General features: G+C 48.4%; 1 protein-coding gene across 2 annotated transcripts in view; it reads right to left on the bottom strand.

The window, feature by feature from the left end:
- Positions 1-2326: 2326 nt before the first annotated feature.
- The window catches only part of Stam (signal transducing adaptor molecule), a 59925-nt gene continuing 37468 nt past the window's right edge, over positions 2327-24783 (bottom strand). For both annotated transcript variants that reach the window (XM_084602524.1, XM_084602525.1), the window contains exons 12-13: positions 23713-23816; positions 2327-2569 (exon numbers count right to left, since the gene is read on the bottom strand). In XM_084602524.1, coding sequence (XP_084458650.1) covers positions 2503-2569; positions 23713-23816 — 171 coding nt within the window. In that variant the 3' untranslated portion in view covers positions 2327-2502. The remainder of the gene's footprint in view (positions 2570-23712; positions 23817-24783) is intronic.

Raw genomic sequence — 24783 nt, 5'->3', positions numbered from 1 at the left:
GTTGGTTGGTTGGTTGGTTGGTTGGTTGGTTGGTTGGTTGGTTGGTTGGTTGGTTGGTTGGTTGGTTGGTTGGTTGGTTGGTTGGTTGGTTGGTTGGTTGGTTGGTTCATAGGAAGGGAAAGGCGCAGTATCTGTCACACTTGCTCTGTGGACACCTGAACCGCGCCGTAAGGGAAGGGATGAAGGTGGGAGTGAAAGTGGATAGAGAGAAAGGGGAGCCGTAGTGGAGGGCTACGGAGTAATTTCGACCACCCGGGGATCTTTAACGTGCGCTGACATCGCACAGCACACGGACGCCACTTCGTTTTGCCTCCATCGAAACGCAGCCGCCGAGGCCGGGATATGAAAGAAGTTTTGTGGTCGGAGAAATGTAGAGAGCAATTGAGTTATCGGGAGGTTGCGGGAAGCAGCACGTGGGCCCATAGGAACGCGCGACAAACACATAGCAGCGACTGACTGATGCCGCTAACGCCGCTAGCGAGTGAGAACGAGATTCACACATCGTGATCCGCTGATAGCGAGCCGGCGTTTCGGCAACCGGAGATCACCCTCGCCGCCACGCAAGAAGAGGGGGGACCCCTCTTTCTGCATGGCGGCGATGGTGTTCTACGCAGTCGGCCCCGCCGGGGTGGTGCAGTGGTAAGACGCCCGACTGCTGTGCCGAAGGGTTCGAACCCGACCTCGGCGGCCACGTTTCGATGGAAGCGAAACGAAGAGGCGTCCGTGTGCGGTGTGATGTCAGCGCACGTTAAAGATCACCAGGTGGTCGAAATTACGCCGTAGCCCTCCACTGCGGCTACTCATTCTCTTTCCACTTTCACTCCCACCTTCCTCCCTTCCCTTACGGCGCGGTTGAGGTGTCCACAGAAAAGAAGTGACACTTACCGCGCCTTTCCCTTCCTATAAATCAATCAATCAATCTCTCTACGCAGTCACGTTGTCTTGACTCGCTAGCGGCGGCAGCGGTATCAGTCAGTCCGTGCTAGCGCTGCCTCCGGCGACCCCCCCCCCTTCCTTCCTTTTCTCGTGTTCTCCAGTTGCTGCGCGCGCTCGTGCCCCCATCGTTCGCCGCTGAGTGTACCCCACCCCACTCTTCCTAGGAGGCTCTGGTTGCCGAAGCGCCGGGCTCGAACTGGGGGAATGAAAGGGGGCGGAGCTGGTTACGCGGCCGACACCGACAACGACGCGAAACCCTGGAACGGGCGCCAAAGAGCTGCGCTCTAAAAGAAGAGAAAGACGCGCGCCGCAACAGCCGTCGTCCACCACCTAAGCGGTGGTGGGTGCAATGACGGCCTACAACAGATAAAAATTCGGCGGCTGGCTAGCTCCTGCCGCAAACGGCGTTGACCTACCGTCCCAGCCCCGTAGGGCCAGGAACAACCACCCTTCGCCACAAGCCAACAGAAAATTAAGGTACTCCTCTGATGGGGCTGGGACAGGCAGGTCACCACCGCTTGCGGCGGGGGCTAGCCTGCTACCGAATTTTTATGTTGTAGGCCGTCATTGCACCCGCCACCGCTTCGGTGGTGGACAATGGCTGTTGTTGCGGCGCGCGTCTTTCTTTCCCTCTTCCTTTTCTTTCTTCTAAGTTTTCTTCTGCCGAGGTGGTGCAGTGGTAAGACGCCAGACTACTGTGCCGGATGTACCGGGGTTCGAACCCGACCTCGGCGGCCGCGTTTCGATGGAAGCGAAACGAAGAGGCGTCCGTGTGCTGTGCGATGTCAGCGCACGTTAAAGATCCCCAGGAGGTCGAAATTACTCCGTAGCCCTCCACTACGGCTCTCCTTTCTCTTTCCACTTTCACTCCCACTCCTCCCTTCCATTACGGCGCAGTTGAGGTGTTCACAGAAAAGAAGACAGTTACCGCGCCTTTCCTTCCTATAAATCAATCTCTTCTGTCTGCACGAGGCAGCGGTGGCTCAGCTACAGAGCCAGTAGCAGGCCCGTGCATTTTCTTTTCAGACTTCCTACAGCCACAACAACTATCCGTGTTTGCTAAAGGTCCACAGGTGGTCGACAATACACCGCAGCCCTCCACTACGGCTCCTTTCCACTTACTCTCCCACCTTTCTCCCTTCCATTACAGCGCGGTACAGGTGTCTTAAAGCGCGCCTTTCCCTTCCTATAAATAAATCAGGTTCACCTTAATATGCATATTTAATACAAAGCCACCAAGCTCAAGGCATCTAAAGAACACTATGACAGGACACTAAGCCACTTCTTCAGAATGTCTGGCAGATACAACACTCCAATGCAGATACAATTGGCCAATAGTATGTACACATGCATTGCCACTCCAAAAAATGGGAAAGGCCACAAAAGCAAGTTGTTCCATTTCGTACAGGTGTTTTATTATTTGCAAGTGGAACACTTCTTAAAAACTCTCGTGGCTATGAGCGAAGAACTTTTTACTGCCCATCAACACCAGGGCGCGTGAGCCTCGGCAATTTATTTATCTCTTCTGGACGCGATCAATCTGCCGTAGAACTGGGCCTCCTAGGGTCAGAGCAGTGGGAAGGGTGTTGCAGCCCCTTGGCTGGCGGCCATGTTGGGTGCTGGGATGCCGGCCCTGTAGAGGAAGACAAAAAAGGTTAGACTTCATCCACTGGGTTGGAAGAGCCTGATAGGCAATGGGCATGCAGTTCAATGTAGAGGTTAGTTCAGGCAAAGCCCACTGCACTGCCTGCATGTGTTTGGTACAAGGAACTCAGGTTACAATGCCATGAGAATTGACATCGTAAACGTTTTTGGCTGCTGTGGAACAGTATAGCAGCACTTCATTGTGGCTACTCAGTACTAAGATAACATCGTCCAATCTTTAGGATCTTTGCCTTCAACACGTAGTGTTGCATCAGGAAGTAGTATCATCTAAAAACACACAATCCAAGTGTTTTTAACTACGAACAATAGTACTGTTCTTTGCTCCCGGCATAAAAGAACTGACAAACAGAATTTGTTTCAGGCACTGACATCAGCCAGCACCTGAGCTCTTGAAGCACGCTGAGATTCAAGAGTGGTAGTGAGTTTAAAAAATACAAATCGGAGATTATATTAGAGCTTTTTTTTATACATCAAGTGACTGAAATGCTTCCCACACATCACAATCATCGCTTGGTTCATAAAACCAAAATAGCATCAAAAAAATTTCATTTAAGTTTTTAACAACTGTATGGCAACAACACATGCCTAATACATCATTTCAAAGAAGCGCAGTGTTCCAGATATCGGAGTTCCAGTCAATTCTTGCAAGCATGGTGTTCTAGGCTTTAACATTTCTTGTGCAGCCACCTCTTTTCTTTTTATTTATTTGTTGCTTTTTGAACCGTGATATCCTTGGATGCTCACATAAGGGATTTGCTAAATGTGCCTGTCCTTACTTGATACTCAAAACCAAGTACAGTTGAACCTCAGTATAATGATGTCAAACTTTTCGGGAAAATCTGCTTTAGTGAGCTTCAATGCACTGAGGTTTTTGTCTTCCTAAGGTGCAAATAATATTGTGTATCCCTGAAACCTTCTCATTACACCTGTGACAACAACACAGCTGGTCCTAGAAGAAACATCAAAGAAAACGAGCAGAGAAAGCAGTACAATAAAGTTTCGCTAACTCGAAATTGTCTCATTAAATATTGGTTCAATCCAAATTTTCTCAGGAGACAAGCAGCTCCTACAGATCGGTGTGAGTTGGCTCCAGCAAAAACGCACAGGTACCACACTGGCAAGCAAAAGAAATAATAGCCTCGGTGAGTCTTCGCGTGCCAGCGAATAAAATGGACACTTTAGACGTTGCTAAAGAGGTCAGAAAGCCATGAGACATAACGAAACATCACGTGCTATTCGAACGTCTGTACTTTCAGGGGCACCACGGATGGGAATAATTCCACTGCCATCACAAACACCCTTGTTTTTACAATAAGTAAAACTTTATCATTAATATCAGTAAACATATCTATGTTAGCAGGGTCGCCCTTTTAAGCACACATTTTTTCAGTTGCATTATCCAGGCGTTCTAAAGAGAATGTCAAATGCACCAAGAGTTAAAATACAGTCGAACCTGGTTATATTGAACCCAGATATATCGAATTTTGGTTATATAGAGCTCACTGAATATCCCCTTGAAAATCCCATGTAAAAGTATATATAGGAAAGCCACATCATATATCGAACTCCATTTCACCGGTCGTTCGATATATCAAACTCCATACCACACACTGGAAAGTTTGCCTTCCCCAAAGACGATCGCATCACCCTCGGCCATTTGCCGCATGACGTTTTCAAGCCACACGCGGAAGGAATGAGAGGGGACAGTTCGACAACGGCTGGTCTAGGGCAGCGCCGTGCCCATTCCCCAAAGGCGTGCGCATCTGCGGTTATAGTTTCCCGCGCGCCAGCACGTGACGTTTGAAAGCCATGCGCGCAAATTAACCAGAGAGAACCGATGGGAACGTGAGGGGAAAAACGCAATAGAGCGAAGCACAAGGGTGTGCCCGTTCTTTTGCAGAGCTCTCTCTCTTTTCTTTCTTCTCGGCCTTCGTTCACAGTAGCATACGCTACACATGCGCCAAGCCAGCTCAGCCCGTTTTCAGATAGAACGTCGGGCGCTTTCTCCAGCGTGTGTTGCAAACCCTCTGCGCGCGGCGGCTGACGTGGCTATGGCGCCTGCGGACGTTAAGCGGCGGCAGATCTCTCTCTCTCTCGTCCATTCAAGAGTCGTCCATTCTTATCGTTGTGCTGTACGAGCGGCGTAGCATAAATCAGAGTCCTTCAATGTTTTTCTGGTCATGAAACTCCTCCGTCACGCTATGGGAGAGGTTCATATACCGCCTGCGCCTGCCGCGCCGCGGCGCCACTGGGCACTGAAGGGCATCGTTCGGCGAGCCAGACGGCGAGCTCTCACTGTCGCGGCCAGCCGGCAAGCGTTGCTGCTGGTAATTTGAGTGCGAATTTCGACGTCTGCTGTTGTGTTGTGCATTGACATCATGTAACTCGTGTGCGTGGCACCATGCCGAACACTTGTTGCATACCAGGATGCTGTTCCGGCTACAAAGGCGTGACAGAGAAGGTCTCGTTGTTTCGCTTCCCTGCTGACAAGGAGCTGTCGGAAAAATGGAAGCGTGCAATAATACCTCGGGAAGAAGCTGATGACTTTAGTTTTGAATCTAAATATGCGCGTGTTTGCGAAAAGCACTTTCACGCTGCGGACATCATTCGGGTCGAGGAATTCGCTGTGAACGCTGTGAATTCGCTGAAAATTTTCTTGGCATCTACTCTGTTGTAAGACACGGGTTGTCTGCTCTCTCTATTACATGTTCATTTGCTCCTCTTGACTTAAGCTTGATTCCTGTTTGTGACTGCTGTGTGCGTGATCTTCATTTTTGCTGTGTGCATCAAGACGGTAATCCCCTATGTTCTTTGGCCAACGCACAAGAGTATGTAGAACTTTGCCCATGCCTTGCTGCCGATGCAAGCTGTTGTATATGTTTATTGTTTATCACAGCTCCATGTATAGGTATCGCACATTCGCCTGTATGCATAAACGCTAAGTACTTTGTCCACTGCTGCTTTTGCCACTAAAAGGCGGCTAGCAGTATTGTAAAATAAACATCAGGTTGTGTTTGTTCTTCATTTCATGCAACTCCTTGTTTTGTCTTGTAATTACCACTATCATTTTAATTTCTACTGCTATTTGAAATGTTCCTATTCTACTAATTGAAATGTTCTTAATGTTATCCTCACGTTTGTTAGCCTCCAAGTTTCCGCGTCATAAGTTGGTGCCAGCACTAACTTTCCTCTTCCTTTTGGGGAATGAGTTCAAATGGAGACTACCGGCTAATCATCCTGCAGCTCATTCTTGTTTGGCTAGTTTTATTGTCATGATCAGGTATCCCTGTCACTATATTTACCTCAATAAAAGCATTGCCAGTGTCCTTCAATGCTCTGGCATCGTGAATCTTTTTTCTATGCCAGTGCATTGAACATTACTCTCATCTCTGCATTAATTGTACTACTATTTTTTGTTTAATTTTATCTTTTATATTTACACTGTTACTCAAGACATATTTTTACTCCGCCTGCATACACGAGTCGCCTGGCAGCTTTGATAATTGCTTTATTGTGCTTTGTACTTATGAGGTCTACTACAAGACTATCGCTTCCCTGCATTGCCACGTCCTGTTGCAATAGTTACTACACCTTACTGATTTATTGTGTGCTTTCGCTCTTTGTGAAGCTCATGTCTTCAATATTTCATCGTGTAGTTAGCAAAAATTTTGTTCTACTGTATGCACAGCAATATGAGTCATTGATGTTCAAAAAGAATTTTCTGAGAAGTATTTGTGTGCTGTTTGCTGTAAATGTTGAAGAATGCCTGATGACAGCTGTGTAATCGTATTTTCCTCTCTTTACATATTAAACACGGCTGTCTGTTAAAACAGACTTGCTTTTTCATAAGTTATTCATATTTAGTTTTCTTATGCCTACTGTGTATAGGTCCATATTTTTGCAGATTGGATGCGATGGTGCAAAAATATGTAGATAATGTTTGTAATTCTTGATAGCTTTATGATGATGTGAGCATTATAAATAAAATTTAGTTTGTGAACTGCATTACAAGGAGCATTAAAAATAGGCTGGGTCAGTGGTAAATTGGCACCTAGGGTTTTGCAAATTAATTAGGCCAATGCGCCTACTGTGGCAATCATATAGAATTTTGCGGTGGGAGAACTACCGACAGTTCCTCTTAGCATCGAAGAAAAATTAGGTTCGGACACACAAACCAGAGATATGGCCCACGACTGATGAGCCGCTGACCGTATGCATGAGGTATATGGCAGTTAGTAACACAGATGCCTGCTAATAACAATGCAGTTACAGCAGCTTAAAAAGGAGCCTAAGTTACAGAAGATGGGGCACAAATGAATACACAACTGAACAAATGCAGACCAGTTGTATTGAGGTTTATTGTATTGTATTGAGGTTTATTTTTCTTCCAAAAAAATGAAAGAGGGAAGTTTGGGGTATGAGACATCAGGGTAATAACAGAGACCTTCAATGGTAATAACTACAGAACTAGTAACAACAATAAGGACTTAGAAGGCGTTGGAACAATTGGAAGAGAGGTATGTAGGGAGGAAAACAAAAGAGAGGTCAATATAGAGGGGAAGCGGGTGCTTAGCTGCTGGGATGGCGATCTCCTATTCAAAGGAGGGCAGGGCTGCAGGTAGGTCCAGCAAGGCGGAATTTTGGGCGAGTTGCTAAGTGTTCATCATTTTTGCACACAGCGTAACAAGAACGGGACACGAGACGAAACACAGAGCGGTTGTCTGTGGTAGTCTTTCGTCTCATGTCCCGTTCTTGTTGCGCTGTGAGCAAAAAAAAAAAGATGACTGCAGGTAGGTCGTTGCGGGGCTGATTCAGTGTCGAGGACGTTGGGACCAGAGCCCGACGTTGGCTCCCCGCGGGGCCTTGGTGTAACGAGGGTTGACATGGTAGGTTCTGATCGGTGTCGCGATCGCTAGCCGATCACATGCTTGCCTGATGCACGCTCCCGTCCGCACGCATCGACTAGCCCAAATGCTCTGTCCAACCCTGCGCTTCCACTGCCGGCTACATATACGCGTCTTGAAAGCGGGATTCCCGCTTGAGCTGTCAGACCACAGTTAGGAGGTGTTGAATAGGGACTACGGTCATGTTTCTGCGCGTATTTCGCCAACTGCAAGCTAACGGTTACGCGCTTCAAGATTTGAGATCGAAAACGACGATGCGAAATCAGCAGACAAGCAACTGTCCTCGTAGCGCATATCGCTTCCTTCTCGCAACATCGTCAGCGTTATATCGTCGTCTACAAGGCATTAGTGCGCCGCATCACGTTCAAAAATGTATAAGGGGGAGTTCAGAATAAACAGGAAGCTGCGCAGTTGTACACAAATCGTCTGCTTCAGAGAAGTATCTGTACGTCGTTGCGTCGTCATTTCCTTCCCTGCGCCTTTCTGATGGAAGGTCGTCATAGTGTTGTTAGACTAGATTGGAAGGAAAGCCAAACCGACTGTCGCTGAAATTTTTGACTAATCGGGTGCAAATACCTCCCGTGATTTAAAGCCGGCTGGGCCGGGCAGGCGGCTCCGCCGCAGCTCGGTGCCCTTCAGTGCCCAGCGGCGCCTCTAGCGGCCAGTGCTGACCCTATATGAAACTGAGGCGGAAGTTTCGTGACCAGAAAAAAGCATTGAAGGACTCTGATAAAATATGGCGGCTGCGGATGTTAAGAAGAGACGTTTTTTTTTTCTTTTTTTTTGCAAGTCTTTTATCCTTGCATGTATGAATTAACGAAAGCACGCAGTCAGCTGTTTAGAATTTTTCGCTTCAAACAGCACTTGCAGCTATCAAGCTTCCCAATGATTTTGTGGCAGTGGACTACGCCCGCCCCAAGCGGGGAGTGATAAATCGAACCAGGCTTGTGCAATCAAGCCACTCTGCCAAGTTCACTATCAAGGAGCTATCAAAAGATAAACAAGTTGTGACGTTATCGCTGTGCAGCATCTTGGCACGCTGCCAAAAAATGAGCTGTGGATGAGACGACCGAAACGGAGTGGCACACGCCATCGACATGCAAGTGAAAACGCTCATGATTTCTGCCGCGGCAACACAGAAACCTTGTTTTGAGCTGCCGCGGTGGCTCGAGCGACGAGAGGGACGCAGTTCATATAAGTTGCAAATTGTTCACTCTGTCGCTGCCGCTTGATGCTGAGATCGCTCAATCGCTTGCATGTGAGCGAGCTGGCCTTAACGCTTTTTTTTTTTTTTTTTTTTTCAATTTCTCGGGAGCAAAAGTGGAGGGTGGATTCATTATGCGAGTGGGTTGATGACACGACAAATACGGTATCGTTTTTTCACATTGTAAGTGCCATCACAAGCCAATTTTTGTACAGTAAACCCTCGTTAACACGAACTTGCATATAAAAAAAAAACGGTTAAGTTTAAAATTTTCCACGCTGCGCTTTCACCTCCCATAGGTGCTATGCATTAGCTCCCGTTTATCTCGAACCATTTTTCGAGCGTAATGCGGATATCTCGAAATTTTGACCGGAAAGACCAAAGGCAAAGGTCATTACGGAAAGTGATAGGGGCTCCGAACGAGCGCTTTGCTCTTACACTAAATGGCAAACGCAGTCACGTCTGAAGAGCAAATTCCCGTGGATGCAGCAGTTTTCCACCTTCGGAGCAGTCGTGTGAGCGCTAATCGCACGCGGGGGCTGAGAGTCTTATTCGGCGTGGTTCGGTCAGCTGCCCTCCGCACGTGCATACCGGCAAGAGCAATTTAGTGATTGTGTGGTTCTGTTTCGTCGCGCCATGTGCACGAAGCGTTGACTGATTTTTGTTGTGTATGTGGTATCTGCAGCACGAATCAGACGAAGTGAGCGTCCGCAGGTTTTTCACTCAAACAGGATTAGGAAAACAAACTTCGCTCGCGCAAAAGGAAAAAGCCAGGGTAGAAATTGAGTAGCCCAGAGCCTTCTGCGATTGGCTGCCTAGCGAGCTACCTCTGGGTGATACACAAAATTTTCTACAAAGCCAAGCATTACTCAGTTCTTCAAAAATTATAAAGTTGAGTTTTTTCTGTGAATTCTTTTCCGTTTATTACAGTCTCCCTTTGTGCAGTGCAGCGTCGACGAATAAGACGGGTCAAGGGCCGCCAAAGCATTTCCGCTCGTTGCTGTCGCACTCCGATTCAGGCTTTGTAGAAAATTTCGTGTATCACCCAGAAGCAGCGCACTAGGCAGCCAATCGCAGAAGGCTTTGGGCTACTCAATTTCTGTCCTGGCTTTCTTTTTTTTTGTTGTTGTTGTTTTTTTTGCGCGAGCGAAGTTTGTTTTCCTAGTCCAGTTTGAGCAAAGACCCTGCAGATGCTCACTTCATCTGATTAGTGCATATATGAGCGCATCGAGACAAATCAGTAAAAGCTTGGTAGGGTAGTAAAGGAAAATAAAAAGGCTAGTGTGGCTAAATATTGCCGCATAGAAGACGACGCCAAAGATGATGACTGGGCCCCACAAGCGCGAGCCTGGAAGAGAAGGAAGTTGGAGCGCAAGACTCGTCCAGGTTGATTTATTAAACCCGTCCTATCTTTGGGTCCTCCTTGGCGTTCAATCGAGACGTGACACTGGTGGAGCGCGCTGGGGTATGCATAAGACTCCTTCCGGCAGTCCACAGCGAATCCCAGACATCGACACGCCTGTACATCGCGCTAGCCGCCGCCTTCTAGGCCTAGCCCCGGAGTACAACCATCTGCCAAGCTACTCTTCAAACGACCAAGTCCATCAGGTCTCCAAAGCCATGGCACATCCCAACCCTACACCGGTGACTCTTCAGAACACCAAGGTGCCAGAGTGCTTTCGCGGGGAAGCGTTTGAAGATGTCGAGGACTGGCTTGACCAGTTTGAGCGAGTGGCCAAGATTAATCAGTGGAGCGAAGATCACAAGCTTTGCAATGTTTATTTTGCCCTTCAGGATAATGCTAGAACGTGGTTTGAAAACCACGAGGCCAGCTTATCCACATGGAACGACTTCCGCCGCCAGCTTGTAGACACCTTTGCGAGAACTGATCGACGCGACAATGCGCTGCGCCTGCTTGAAGTGCGTGTCCAGAAGCCGAATGAGAGCGTGGCTATGTTTGCGGAAGACATGGCTCGCCTTTTTCGCCGTGCCGACCCTGATATGAGTGAGCCAAAGAAGTTACGGCATCTCATGCACGGTGTCAAAGAACAGGTGTTTGCCGGCTTAGTACGCAACCCACCTAAAACCGTGAGTGAGTTCATTAAGGACGCTACGGCTATAGAGCGAGCCCTCCAAGATCGGTGCCGCCAGTACAACCGACCAGCCGGCTGTGCCCCGACGACTGCGGCGGCGCTGACTGCAACAGATCAGACCACTCTTCGAGACATGATTAGAGAAATTGTCCTTGAGGAGTTGCAGCGAATTTCGGTTACGAAAGCTCAGTCGTCAGAGGCCCTCGTGCAGGCTGTAAGGAATGAAATTCGGTGCTCCCCAACACCGTCTGCCCAGTGCAACGAATTTCATCCAGTCGACAACGCGGCAGTCATTTCCGAACCACCATACCGCGTTCCACAACCGGTCAACTACCCGGCCAACATTCCTGCACCTTATCACGAGCCGCAATCTGAGAGCTACGCCGCGGTCCTACGTCGCCCGCCTCCAGACCACGCCTCACCGAGCGCACCAAGCCGTCAGGAGACGCGATTCTTCCAGGGGCCTCAGTGGGCGCCTTCCAGGTGCTCTCAACTACGCCGAACGGACAGGTGGCGCAGTTATGACAGCCGGCCACTCTGTTTCTACTGCGGACAACCTGGCCACGTATATCGGTACTGCCGTTACCGCGAAGAGGGGCAGGCCTTTCCGTCTGCTTCTGCTCGCCGCCGCTTCGACGCTGACACTGCCCAAACCGACGATGGCCTTCCGGTCAGCAGGGAAACCGAATCCCCGGGCTTCCGCCGCCGCTCCTCCCCATCGCCACAGCGTTATTCTCCGCCGATGCGTCGTGGCAATGCTGACGTTGGCGGACGGCGGTCCCCTAGCCCTCACCGGGGAAACTAACAGCCGCAACCTCACGAGGGGAGGTTGCACACAGTCTAAAAGTGTCAAAACCCTCACCACCGCCGCAACAGCCGACAGCCCGTGCTTCTGACGCTGCCGTTAGTATTGACATTGCCGCACTACCGCCGAAAATGCCGCCTACATTACCACCGAAAATGCCGCATCAGATGAGCAGCCCCGACGACGAAGCTGATACCGCTGACCTTGCCGCACTTCCGCCGAAAATGCCGAAAGAGACGAGCAACCCAGATAACGTTGTTAGCGCTGACCTCGCCGTTTCCATTGATGGGCTGGAGGTACATGCTCTGGTGGATACCGGGGCGGATTTTTCAATTATTAGCCAGAAACTGGCTGACACGCTGCGCAAAGTAAAAACCGAATGGACTGGGCCAGTAATAAGAAGTGCTGGAGGCCAGCTACTGGCACCGACAGGGAAGTGCACTGCCCGGATAGGAATAGGAAACGCGGTGTTTGTTGGCAGCTTCGTTATTCTCCCTGACTGTTGCAAAGATCTCATCTTGGGCATGGACTTTCTGCGTCTTCATGGGGCTGTAATCAGCATTCGTGACAGCGTCGTTGCCTTCACCATCAATCATGAAGACCTTGGTTGTGCGGAAGTACCACTGATGCCCTTGCGTGTCGCCAATGAGACAGTGACATTACCTCCGCGATCATGCTCTCTTGTTGAAGTGAAGTGCGACATGGCGCATACCGGCGATGGTATCGCCGAAAGGGCAGTCGCCCTGGTACTAAGCCGAGGTGTATCTATAGCTCGAGGGCTAGTCAACTTGACCAATGGACAGACCGAAGTGCTGCTGACAAACTTCAGCGACGAGCGTCAGCAAATTCCGAAAGGCACAACTGTGGCCTTTTTCGACAGCGTCCCAAAGGCGCAGCACTGCTTCTCACTGCAACAGGAAGGATCAATGTGCAAGACGCCCGTAACCATCGTCGATGTGAGTAAAAATTTGTCTTCTTCAGAACGGGACCGTCTTTTGGATCTCATAGATCAATTTCGAGACTGCTTTGCTTCCGAATCGCGGATCGGCCAAACACCTTTGACAAAACATCGAATCATCACGGATGACTCGATTCGCCCGATTCGACAAAATCCTTACCGTGTAGCTCCGAAAGAACGTGCAGCCATTCAGCGCCAGGTGGCCGAAATGCTTAGAGACGACGTTATCCAGCCGTCACAGAGCCCCTGGGCTTCCCCCGTGGTACTTGTTAAAAAGAAGGACGGCAGCTTACGATTTTGCATAGATTACCGCAAGCTCAACCAAGTAACTAAAAAAGACGTGTACCCTCTTCCTCGCATCGACGATTCCCTTGATCGCCTACGAAATGCACGTTACTTCTCATCAATGGACTTGAAAAGTGGATATTGGCAGATAGAAGTAGACGAGAGAGATCGGGAGAAGACAGCATTCGTCACTCCCGACGGATTGTACGAGTTTAAGGTCCTTCCGTTCGGTTTATGCTCAGCACCAGCAACATTTCAGAGGTTGATGGATACTGTGCTCTCGGGACTTAAGTGGCAAACATGCCTGGTGTATCTTGACGACGTGATTGTGTTTTCGGCCACATTTGAAGAGCATCTACGCCGTCTGCTAGCTGTATTTCAGGCCATACGATCTGCGGGCCTCACACTAAAACCCGAGAAGTGCCACTTCGGGTACGAGGAGCTGCAATTCTTAGGTCACGTCGTTAGCCAAGAAGGTGTCCGGCCTGATCCTGAAAAGCTCTCCGCAGTCGCCAAGTTCCCGACACCTACGGACAAAAAGACATTGCGGCGTTTCCTGGGTCTTTGCGCCTATTACCGCCGGTTTATTGCTGGTTTCTCACGAATTGCCTGGCCATTAACTTCGCTGACGCGTGACAATGCTGTCTTTCACTGGGGTGAAGAACAGGAACAAGCGTTTAATGAGCTGCGGAGACGTTTACAGACACCACCTGTCCTGGCGCACTTTGATGACGACGCCCCTACACTGCTTCATACGGATGCCAGCAACGTGGGCTTAGGTGCTGTGCTGGTGCAGCGCCAGGGTGGTGTAGAAAAAGTAATTGCTTACGCCAGCAGGACCCTATCTAAAGCAGAAGCGAACTACTCGGCAACCGAAAAAGAATGCCTTGCAGTGGTATGGGCGGTTATGAAGTTCCGCCCTTATTTGTACGCTCGCCCCTTTCAAGTCGTTAGCGACCATCACTCGCTCTGTTGGCTGACGAATCTAAAGGACCCTTCAGGGAGACTCGCGCGTTGGAGCCTTCGATTACAAGAATTCGACATCGCAGTTATTTACAAATCTGGGAAAAAGCACGCGGATGCTGACTGCCTTTCGCGAGCGCCGGTCGAACCTTTCACTATGACCGATGAAGACACTGCATTTTTAGGTGTCATAGATGACGCAACGCTTTCCCAACAGCAGCGAGAAGACCAGGAATTGCTCCCTCTTATTGATTTCTTGGAAAAACGAACTACCGTTGTGCCTAAGATTTTCACCCGAGTAATCTCTTCATTCTTTATTCGCAACAACGTGCTTTACAAGAAGAACTTCCGCCCTGGGGGAAACAGTCATCTACTCGTCGTCCCATCTGTTCTCCGCAGTGAAGTTCTGCAAGCGTGTCACGACGAGCCAACCGCCGGTCACCTAGGCTACACCCGCACGTTGGCTAGAGTCCAGCACGGATACTACTGGCCAAAACTGCCTGCGACAGTGAAACACTATGTACGTACGTGCATAGACTGCCAGCGCCGTAAGTCACCCCCTGTAAAACCAGCTGGCCTACTCCATCCTCTTCAAGTGCCAACAACACCTTTTAAGCAAATCGGCATGGACCTCCTGGGACCATTTCCGACGTCGACAGCCGGAAATAAATGGATAATTGTCGCCACCGATTATCTAACCCGCTACGCGGAGACCAAGGCTCTGCCAAGGGGTACCGCCGCCGAAGCAGCTCGGTTCTTCGTGGAGAACATTGTCCTGAGGCATGGCGCTCCGGCGCTCATTATAACTGACCGAGGAACTGCATTTACGGCCAAACTTTTGGAGACCGTTCTCCGCCTCAGTGGTACCAGTCACCGTAAAACTACAGCCTATCACCCCCAAACCAATGGGTTGACGGAACGCCTCAATAAAACCATTGCAGACATGCTTTGCATGTACGTTGACGTGAACCACAAGAATTGGGACGAAATTCTTCCCTACGTCACGTTCGCCTACAATACGGCACGCCAAGACACCACTCGTATGACACCATTCAGCCTCCTTCACGGGCAACCAGTAACAACTATGCTGGATGCAATGTTGCTCCCGAATGCCGACACTGACGATCTCGATCAGGACGCCGAGGAATTCGCTCAGCGTGCAGAGGAAGCCCGCCAACTAGCGCGTGTGCGGATCAAGAATCAGCAAGAGCATGATGCACGACGCTACAATCATAGACGCCGACATGTCATGTACGAACCTGGCGACAAAGTGTGGGTCTGGACGCCTATTCGCCGCCGTGGACTCTCCGAAAAACTATTGCGGCGATATTTCGGGCCATATGTTGTTCAGCGACGTTTAACCGACGTCACTTATGAGGTGGTGCCAGACGGGGTGTCGACCTCGAAGCGACGCCAGCAACAAGCCGACGTCGTCCACGTTGTACGCATGAAGCCGTACAACTCGGACTGACCTTGACCCCCTACTCCCTTTTGTGCTCATCGGGACGATGCTTCCTGAGGAGGGGGGCAAATGCCGCATAGAAGACGACGCCAAAGATGATGACTGGGCCCCACAAGCGCGAGCCTGGAAGAGAAGGAAGTTGGAGCGCAAGACTCGTCCAGGTTGATTTATTAAACCCGTCCTATCTTTGGGTCCTCCTTGGCGTTCAATCGAGACGTGACAATATTGCTAATTTTCGAAAGGAGCAAGAGGAAGTCGCTGCTTGCATCGCAATGTAGTAGCGCACCGCTGAGCTGTGACCTTATTTTTTTACACACAATGCATTACAAAAACATTCATCACTGTTTTACCATACGTCATGCTCTTTAGTGTTAGAAACATGATATAGCATAATTGTACTCCCCCGTAACTGAATGACGAGGCGGTGGTAACAAAACAACGCTGAAAATGCATCTCTGTCGCAGAGTTCCGTTGCTCTGTGCGGCGTGCACCAGCAGCAACGACAGGCATTGGCGGCGGTGGCGCACGGCTATCGCCAGGGATTGTCGCCAGAAATTTTTTGCCATTTTGGCATTTTGTTCAACTCGAAACTCCGCTTATCTCGAAATTTTTCCCGGATTTTACAACTTCGAGTTAACGAGGGTTCACTGTATATCGAATTATCGATATATCGAATTATTTCGCGATCCCCTTCGAGTTCGATATATCCAGGTTGGACTCTATTAGTGTGTTTAGTTTGAAATAATGGGGAAAAACAATGAAGGGGCAAGAAAGGTGAAAATGAAAAGACACACACACACAGTGCTGTGTCTGTTTTGTATACATTTTCTCTGTCCTCACACTTCCTGTATCGTTCTGTTTCTACCTCTACGAAGCCCACTGGTGATATACAGTAAAAGTTCGTTAATTCGAACTTCGCGGGACCAGGAAAAAAGTTCGAATTATCCGATGTTCGAATTATCGAATGGCCTCACAAAAACTGACCAGAACCATTTCTATTACGGCAAATGTACCGTATTTAGTCGCGTAACGAACTCACTCGCATAATGAACCCACCCAACCCCAATTTGTGTCTACGAATCTGAAAAAAAAAATGAAGGCGTCAGTCGTTAGCGCGACCCTCCGTTTCCCGCCATCACGGTCCACAACACATTTATTGGCAGTGCTCCAAGATGCTGCTCAGCGATAACGGCGTGTTTATCTTTTGACTTTAGCTCCGGCAGGGGGGAGGGAAGCGAACTTGGCAAAGTGCCAGCGCTTGTCTGGTTGTGCAAGCCTCCTTTTCAGTACATTCGCTTTATCATGCTATGAGCGACTGGAGCGGGCACCGTCTACTGCCACTCCAATCATCATCATTGGAACGAACGGTGCTAAAAGCCGGCGTCATGATCGCGGCTGACTCGCGTGCTTCCATTGACGACTGATGGGTGGAAGGATAGATGGCTATCGCAAATAAAAAAAACTTTTAACCCATAGTGCCCACCCGAGGTCATAGCCTTTTATGGGCGTTGGCTGAGACCGCGCAGACTTTTAGGGTTGGAATTAACGAGTATTTAGTTGCGAGCTACGGAGGTTGCGCAGAAGAGAGAGCAGGCAGCCGCCGCCGCGCGGCCATGCCCTGACCTTGCCGCGGCCGCCGTCCCCTTCCTCCAACGCCGCCGGCCACCGCGTCGGTCATGGCGCCATTTAAGTTTTACCCACTCTTCCATGGTTTTACCTGATTCCATCGTCTGTCCCCGTTTTGGAAGTGCACAGCCTCTAATTATGCCTTCCAATCGCGGAGGTGTTTTTTACTTTTTTGCCGCGTGATGTGTGCCAAGTCGCCCAGACGCGGCGGCGCCTAGTTCGAATTATTCGTAGCGGAACCGACTCACGTTCAAATTAACGGGCTTTCACTATACTACAATGACTCTCTAGCAGTACCGCTGGCTTTGAAGGAACCCTCACTTTGCATGCCTTCTTGAATGTATACTGTAGCTAATATCCTGCCCTCATGCTCTGCGTGAAAGCTGCCTAGTTGGGTGCAGTGGAGGAAAAAGTATTAGACTTTCCTGGAACATTACTATTTTAAAAGGGCAATCGATTAATCACAGAATTACCGAAAAATAATCAATTACTTGCAACGCTTTACACACAACTCTCGTTCTGGCCACAGAGAATTACAGCATTAATTCTGGGAAACCAAAATTTTAATAGGCATTGATGAAATCAATGCAGAACTGCTGAACGATACTAAAAGCACTGCAACAGTTCTTTTCTACATCTTCGAGCAATCGCCGTACTTCAGGCAATAGAGTAGGAAAGCTAATTTCACTGCACTAAATGGGTCTTTATCAAGTAGGCAGTGTGTCTAAATTTATAAAGCATACAGTTTTCTCACACAAAAGTTTTGCCATCTGTAAACTCATTCGCAGTAACCGACACAGATTCCTAAAAAATCTGCCCTACTTTGCAACAAAAAATATTTACAAACAATAAGAGTTCCAGTGCAAAAATATTAATGCAATCAAAGATGCACTCTTTAAGGCTTCAATAAAGCTAATAAAGTCATTCACAGATAGCTATTGTATGAACGCCTGTGACTCCTCTGCACTTGACAGGCGATAAAATTAACAGCTCGCATAGGCCAACAACCTTACATCTTCCATGTCCTCTGTGATCTCGGGAGTACCTCAATAAACACTTTCAAGGCCTCTTTTATTCCTAATTTGCACAGTACCACAAATATTCTTATCTAAATGTCTAATCGTGCTGGAGCACAACCAACAGCAGACTCAAAACATCTACAGGGTGACTTAAAATTTATAGAAAATTTGTGCACTAACTGGATAGGGTCCTTAACCACTTTAATTTCATTGCTATAGTCTCTAACTTCACCCTTGTCAATGATATGTCAGACTGAATTACAGTAGACTCCCGTTAAGACGAACTCGTTTAAGATGAACCCTCGGTTAAGATGAACAGTGAATGTCGTTTGTTTGGTTCCCAATAGAGTCAATGCAAAAAAAATCCGCTTAAGACGAACACTTTGCAATCTCTAATTGGTTAAGATGAATTTTCACGGCCAGCTGCACCCCCCCCCCCCTCGCGCAGCTTACTCGACCGTCCGATCAGCGCTTCAGCGGAAAGAAAAAAGAAAAAAAAAAGCTTTTCAGTGCCACGACCATCCGTGCCGCCGACGCACGCAGACCCAAGCACGTCTGCGTCGGTAATGCGATTCTACGAAGGCGGAAGAAAGCCGCTGCTCATCCTCTCCCACCGCTCCCCCGCTCACTCCTTTTGTCCCCGCAGTAGGAGTAGGTTCGAGTTTCGCGTCGCGCCGGCTGTCTTAGTACGACCTCGGGCAAGGACGAAACAGAGCGCAGAGAGGAAGAGAGAGAGACAAAAAAAAAAGTATGCGCTGCCCGGCCAGCAAAACTAGCGAAACACGGGAAAAAGAACAGTGAGAAGAAAAAGCAGCCAATGACGTTTCCCAATGGTGATCACGTGATAGTGTCGTCATGCCAATGCTACTGAGCTCCGCGCCTTTGCTGACCGCCAACGACGCCTACTACGCAGTGCACAGATCCATTGTTCGTGGCGGGTATGCGCGTCGTGTCCCGTAAATTTCTACCAGACTACAGTGTACGCTGTCACCTCGTGGTGTGCGCTGTTTGTTTTCGTGCGCGCCGTGTTCGCCGTGTTGCTACTATGGCTAGTCGGCCAACAACTCGAAAAAAGCCACTTGAGCTTCGTGAGAAGGCCGAAGTTTTGACCGAAGTTCGCGCCAGCCGGCTTTCAAAGACTGAAATAGCACGCAAGTTCGGCATCGCGAAAAGTACCGTGAGCAGTATCGTGAAGGACGAAGTGTGAATTACCAGTGCTTTGGAAGATGGCGAGTGCGCCAAAACGGAAGAGGATGCCAGCTATGCACAAAGACCTTGAAGACGTTCTGCTTGCCTGGGTGAAGAGAGCGCGCAGTGCGAATTTGCCAGTGAATGGAGTGCTACTGAAAGCTAAGGCGGAAGAAATTGCCCTGCGACTGAATGTCAAGTTTGTGTGCAGCGATGGGTGCTCGACCGTTTTCGGAAAAGGCATGGACTGGCCTTTCGTTGTGTTGTCGGCGAGGCCGCTGCAGTGGATGAAGCAGTCTGCAGCTATTGGAGGCAGAACAAGATGAATGAACTCATGGACGAATATGACCCTCAAGACATATACAATGTGGACGAAACTGTGCTTTTCTGCCAGCTACTCCCAAATAAAACGCTCGCATTTGCTGGTGATGACTGTGTGGCGGGCGAACGGAGCAAGCTTCGAGTAACTGTCCTCGTGGGCGCAAATATGACTGGGACTGACAAACTAAAGTTGCTGGTGATTGGCAAATCTAAAGCACCACGCTGCTTTAAAAACATAAAAACGCTGCCGGTCACGTACATGGCTAATTCAAAAGCGTGGATGACGCAGGCACTTTTCGAGCAGTGGCTTCAAGAGATGGATCGCCACTTCCAGACAGAAAAGTTCTCGTTGTTGACAACTGTCCCGGACACGGCCACGTCGCCGGACTTCATGCCATCCGACTAGAGTTTCTACCAGCGAATACAACGGCGAAGCTGCAGCCTATGGACCAGGGAGTAATAAGTAGCTTGAAGAGGCACTATCGTCGCTCTCTGCTGCAAAGGATGCTGATTTGCATGGAGAGCAGTAAGGAGTACACAGTTAACCTGTTAAGTGCTGTCCACTTACTGACGAGCGCCTGGGAACAGGTTACTCAAGCCACTATTGCCAACGCCTTCCGCCATGCAGGATTTGTGGCGCTTAGTGATTGCTCAGTGCAGAATGACTGGAGTACACAGTTAACCTGTTAAGTGCTGTCCACTTACTGACGAGCGCCTGGGAGCAGGTTACTCAAGCCACTATTGCCAACGCCTTCCGCCATGCAGGATTTGTGGCGCTTAGTGATTGCTCAGTGCAGAATGACTGCGATACTATGAATGAGGACCACACTGCAACTTGGAGGATAGAAGCATTGTTTCGGCGCTGAGCAATAAGGGTGTGTTCATTGACATCAGTGCGTATGTCAGCATTGACGAAAGTGTGGAAACGTGTAGGGCTGACACACTGGACGCTCTGACTGAAGAAGTGCTTGACCTACCATCGGAAACTGCTGCTGAAGATGACAGCTTGAATGTTATGCCTGAATCTGCACTAGTTACCTGTGATGCAGCCGATGCCTGCCTAGACACTTTAGGGCAGTTTTTTGAACAGTGTGAGGGCACTGAAGGGTATCTTCAAAAGTTAAGCGAGATGTCTGCTTTTGTAGCAGGCAGTCGATTTTCACGACAGACACAAAAAAAATAATAACAGACTGGGTAACAATCAACAATGCCTGATGCCTTACTACTGCAAAGTGTAGTAGACAATCATTAGTCCAATAAATGCTTGTATTGCAGTTTATTTTCCTGAAAGGCCATTTTATTCATTTGTTCTCATATACGAGGTATTTGAACACACACTGCATGCTCAAACATCATTTTTGAAAGCACTCCTGATTAGACGAACTTCTGATAAGATGAACAATTTTCATGGTCCCTTAAGTTCGTCTTAAGGGGGGACGCGACCTTTGAAAACCGAAAAATCGCGAAACAGTCGATTTTTGGAAGATTATATATTCCGGTAGTATGTCTTATAAGCTACCATTCCTGTGATTATCAATGCCCAACTCGCCGTAGAAATACTCGAAATTAATTATATAACAAGCGGCGGCAGCCGCGGAGCAGCGAGCAAGACCCGAAAATTCCCAAACTTCGCGCGCGCGCGCCGTTCCTCTCCTGCCGAACTGAGCGCTGCCATCTTGGTCTTGTTTTGTTTGTGAATTCTTGCGCTTTCTTCTGCCACCCACCGCGGCGGCGACGGCGGCGCGGTCGAGGCGTGGCTTGCTTCCGATTGGGAGCCTCTTGACGGCTTTCAAGTTTCCCGCGCTCGAATTCAAGGTTGCCATTGGGCAAAGCGCGCGCTCCGCGAGAACGCGGGGGATCGGGAGACTACTATTGGCTGCTGCGGCCACTGACGCGTCGGTCTCCGCCTGCTACCTCCCGGCGTTGTCTGCTCCGGCTCTTTGCTTGCTGTCGTTGTTGGCTGTCTTTGTACTTCGTCGCCTTTCGCGATTTTTGCGATCACCGGATTTACGATCTCTCGTCGTGCCCTCTGAACGGTTTCGTGCAACGTGTTAAACGTTGCGTGGTCGCTCACGATGCCTCGAGATGCAACAAACGTTCAGTGCAGACTTGGCTAGCTTTCTTTTTTTTTTTCGTTTCGGCGCTTATGTCGCGGAAGATAACCCGGGAAATCGCTTGCCGCGTTTGGGCCGCTCCTTGTTCCTCCGGCGAGATGCCGTGAGAGATAGGCCTGGAAGCCGAGAGATAAACTGCGAAGCCGCTTGCTGCGTCTACGCGGCCCATCATGCCTTGGGCGAAATGCCGCGGGGGAATCGGGAATGCCGACTGTCGCGGCTTGCAGAGCACAGGATCGCCGGATCTCAGTATGTGGAAAGTGGTCAGCGGCACCAAGGCGTTCGCTGTAGCCAATCGGCTAGTCGCACAGATGTTTGTTGTAGCCGAGACGGAGCGCCATAGCCCTAATGTATATTTTGACGGCCGCACCGGACTTTCGTCTTAAGTGGGGCCGTTATAAGTGGGCTTGACTGTACCTGAATAAATTTTTGAGGGCAAGGGAAGCCCATGTATTCAAAATATTATGTCTGGAATTTGTCATAATTAATTTGATTAATCAACATAGGTCTAATTGATAAAAAAAAATCCAGTGCTATGCTATTTTTCAGCAAGAAAATTTAGAAAAAAGGCGTTGTCTTGCCCTGAGGAACCTATTTAGGAATCAGCATGACAAATTGCACAATGCCAGTGCCTTTTGCAATTTCTCCAGGCTTGATATAAAGGACCTATTCGGACCAATTTGATATGCTTCTGTAACTTGAGAATTAACATGCACAATTCTATGAAACTTGGTGGTTTTTCATTTGTTAATGTCATGAGCCTGTCCTGAAAATTTCATCATGATAACTTCAGAAACAAAAAAGTTATTGTTCTTTCAACCTTTGAGAGCCGTTTTCTCAGAATCATTTTTTTGCAGGGTGTGGCCGCTAGGGAAAGTCATATCTCAAGAACCGCTTATTGGATTTTCATGAGGTTCTTTTGTTACATACCTAAGTAAATTTCTGAGGGCAAGACAATCCGTTTTTTCGAAATATTTCATGTGTAATTAGGGGCAGTCAATTAAAATATCGTGAAGTCAGGTGTAAATTTTAACACTAAATTTGGGGCTGTACTAAAATTTTTCAAAGAGGAAATTTGGAAAAAGGGAATTGTCTTGCCCTGGGGAAACTATCCAGGAATGACTATAACAAATTTCACACTGCTAGCACGTTTTGCAAATTCTCCAGGCCTGCCCTTAGGGACCTATGTAAACTATCTTGATATACTCCTCTAACTTGAGAACCGATGAGCCCAGCTCCATGAAACTTGGCAGTTTTTCAAATGTGTGTACTATGAGCATACCCTGAAAATTTCATTCAAATATCTCAAAAAATAAATAAAGTTGGTGTTCAAGGGTAGCCTCCCCCCTTAAAGGGAGTCTACTGTACACTAATAAACAGCACAGCAGTGTCATATGCACCCTCACATAAACAGTACCTAGTGATCAGCCTAAAATGTGACCTCTCTTGGACCTCTTTGAAGCTGAGTCCTCAACTGCTTAAAATGAAACCTGTGACTTGATCCGTCTTAAGTAAAAATGACCTTCTACTTAACTTAAGCCCAACCTTAGATTGAATGTGCATGCTCTGAAACCACCATCAAATCAACTAAGACCTTGAATCTAGCCACAACTGTGTATTAGCATTTAAATACTCAAACTGTTCATGCCGTAGAAGCATTACAGTATTTTAACAAGTGCTAGTCCTCCCTGCCCTAAACCACACAAGTACATGACCAGAGTTAACCCTTTTCCAGAAGTTCAATCATCCACATTTGTGTCACTCCGTAATCAACCCTTGCACACCGCTTTTCAGCTTGCATTGGAAAGCCATCCATTCTCCATGAGCATCCATTTCAGCCCATCTCAAGTCATTCACACAGTGTTTAGGGAATGAAACGTGCCCATCGAAGCCATCATCGACATTGCCCATGCCTGCTTCAAGTCACCCATCAAATAATTAAACAATATATTACACCACTCCTCATGTAATGCCTCCAGAGGTCTTTTGTGCTACTAATAAGTAAACAAGGTAAAATGATGTGCTTGTTCTTGCATAATGCAGCACATATTGTGAAATTAAGTTTTGCTAAATCAAGTTCTACTTATCACAAAGTCTCTCTGCATTACCAGATGAGTGCAGGGAATAGCTTCCCCAACAAGGAGGAAGGAGGCATCAGCAGACACTCACCCCATAAAGGGTGGCGACATGGGCATCTGTGGGGGCAGGCCAGCTGCCATGCTGCCTCGTGGGTCCTGGACTGCACCCCCCTCTCCCACGGGGCCGTACGTAGGCTGGGCGACAGAAGAGAGAACACACATCACACATTGTGTCACTATTCCACACAAGGGGGGAGGGCAACACATGACGAGTCAAGGCACTCGTCCAAGAAACTGCACCTTGCACCAGACAACCGAGGATAACGGCACTGCTTTTGAAGGCAGGAAAAGACAAGCAAGACAAAACACAAGGCTTGAGTCGGCCATCACCCGTGCACTCAAACTGTGCAATAGTCTATATCTAACATGAACCGACACCAACTGGGCCACATCCTTAACTCTTTCGGGACCGCGCCATAGGCCATCGTGTAAAAATGCACGATCAAATCGCGCGCTCAAATATCCGCTCATTGGAACACGTGTCGCCATCTAGTGAGTAGTCTAGTATCTAAACTTTCGGTTTTGGTGTAGTTTGCCTTTTTCACGGCAGGCGGCGACGCGGGAGAGATTTTAATCTTTGGCGCGGCGGCGGCGCAGATGGCGTCAACCTCGCGTCAGGCCGCAAGAAAGCACACACAAAAAAAATGTTGTACATAAGCCTCCCACTTTTTTTTGTCTTGAAGTTAGAAAAGAGGCATTGTATCACATTTTGTATATTCTGAAATATTTTTATTACTCTTTTTTATTTCCGTATTCAAGAATTTCCTTCTTTTTTATGTCTTTTTAAGAAGAAAAGTTATATTTTGAGATTTTTTTGTGATATCATGTATATTTTTAAGGCAGCTCAATTTTTTTCTCGTGAAAGTGCGTTCATTTAGCTGCATAACAATATATGTTACAACAAGCTAGCAGAAAATGTCATTGAATAAAAAAATATTTTCCAAGTTGTATCACAATTGCCTTCTTTTCGGGCGGTCCCGAAAGAGTTAAGCACCAGGCCAGAGATCCAGTTCAACTTCAGCTCACAACAAAGCTGTGGTCAACAAGCAAAGCCTCTTATACTTCCAGGCCCTGTTTGGCACAAGGTTTGTTAGCGAAAACT

Source organism: Amblyomma maculatum, chromosome 4 (assembly GCF_055883805.1).
Source record: "Amblyomma maculatum isolate TAMU_Amacu chromosome 4, ASM5588380v1, whole genome shotgun sequence".
Taxonomy (NCBI): Eukaryota; Metazoa; Arthropoda; class Arachnida; order Ixodida; family Ixodidae; genus Amblyomma; species Amblyomma maculatum.
Note: the sequence above shows the minus strand (reverse complement) of the source record. Positions and strands in the feature narration are given on the sequence as shown.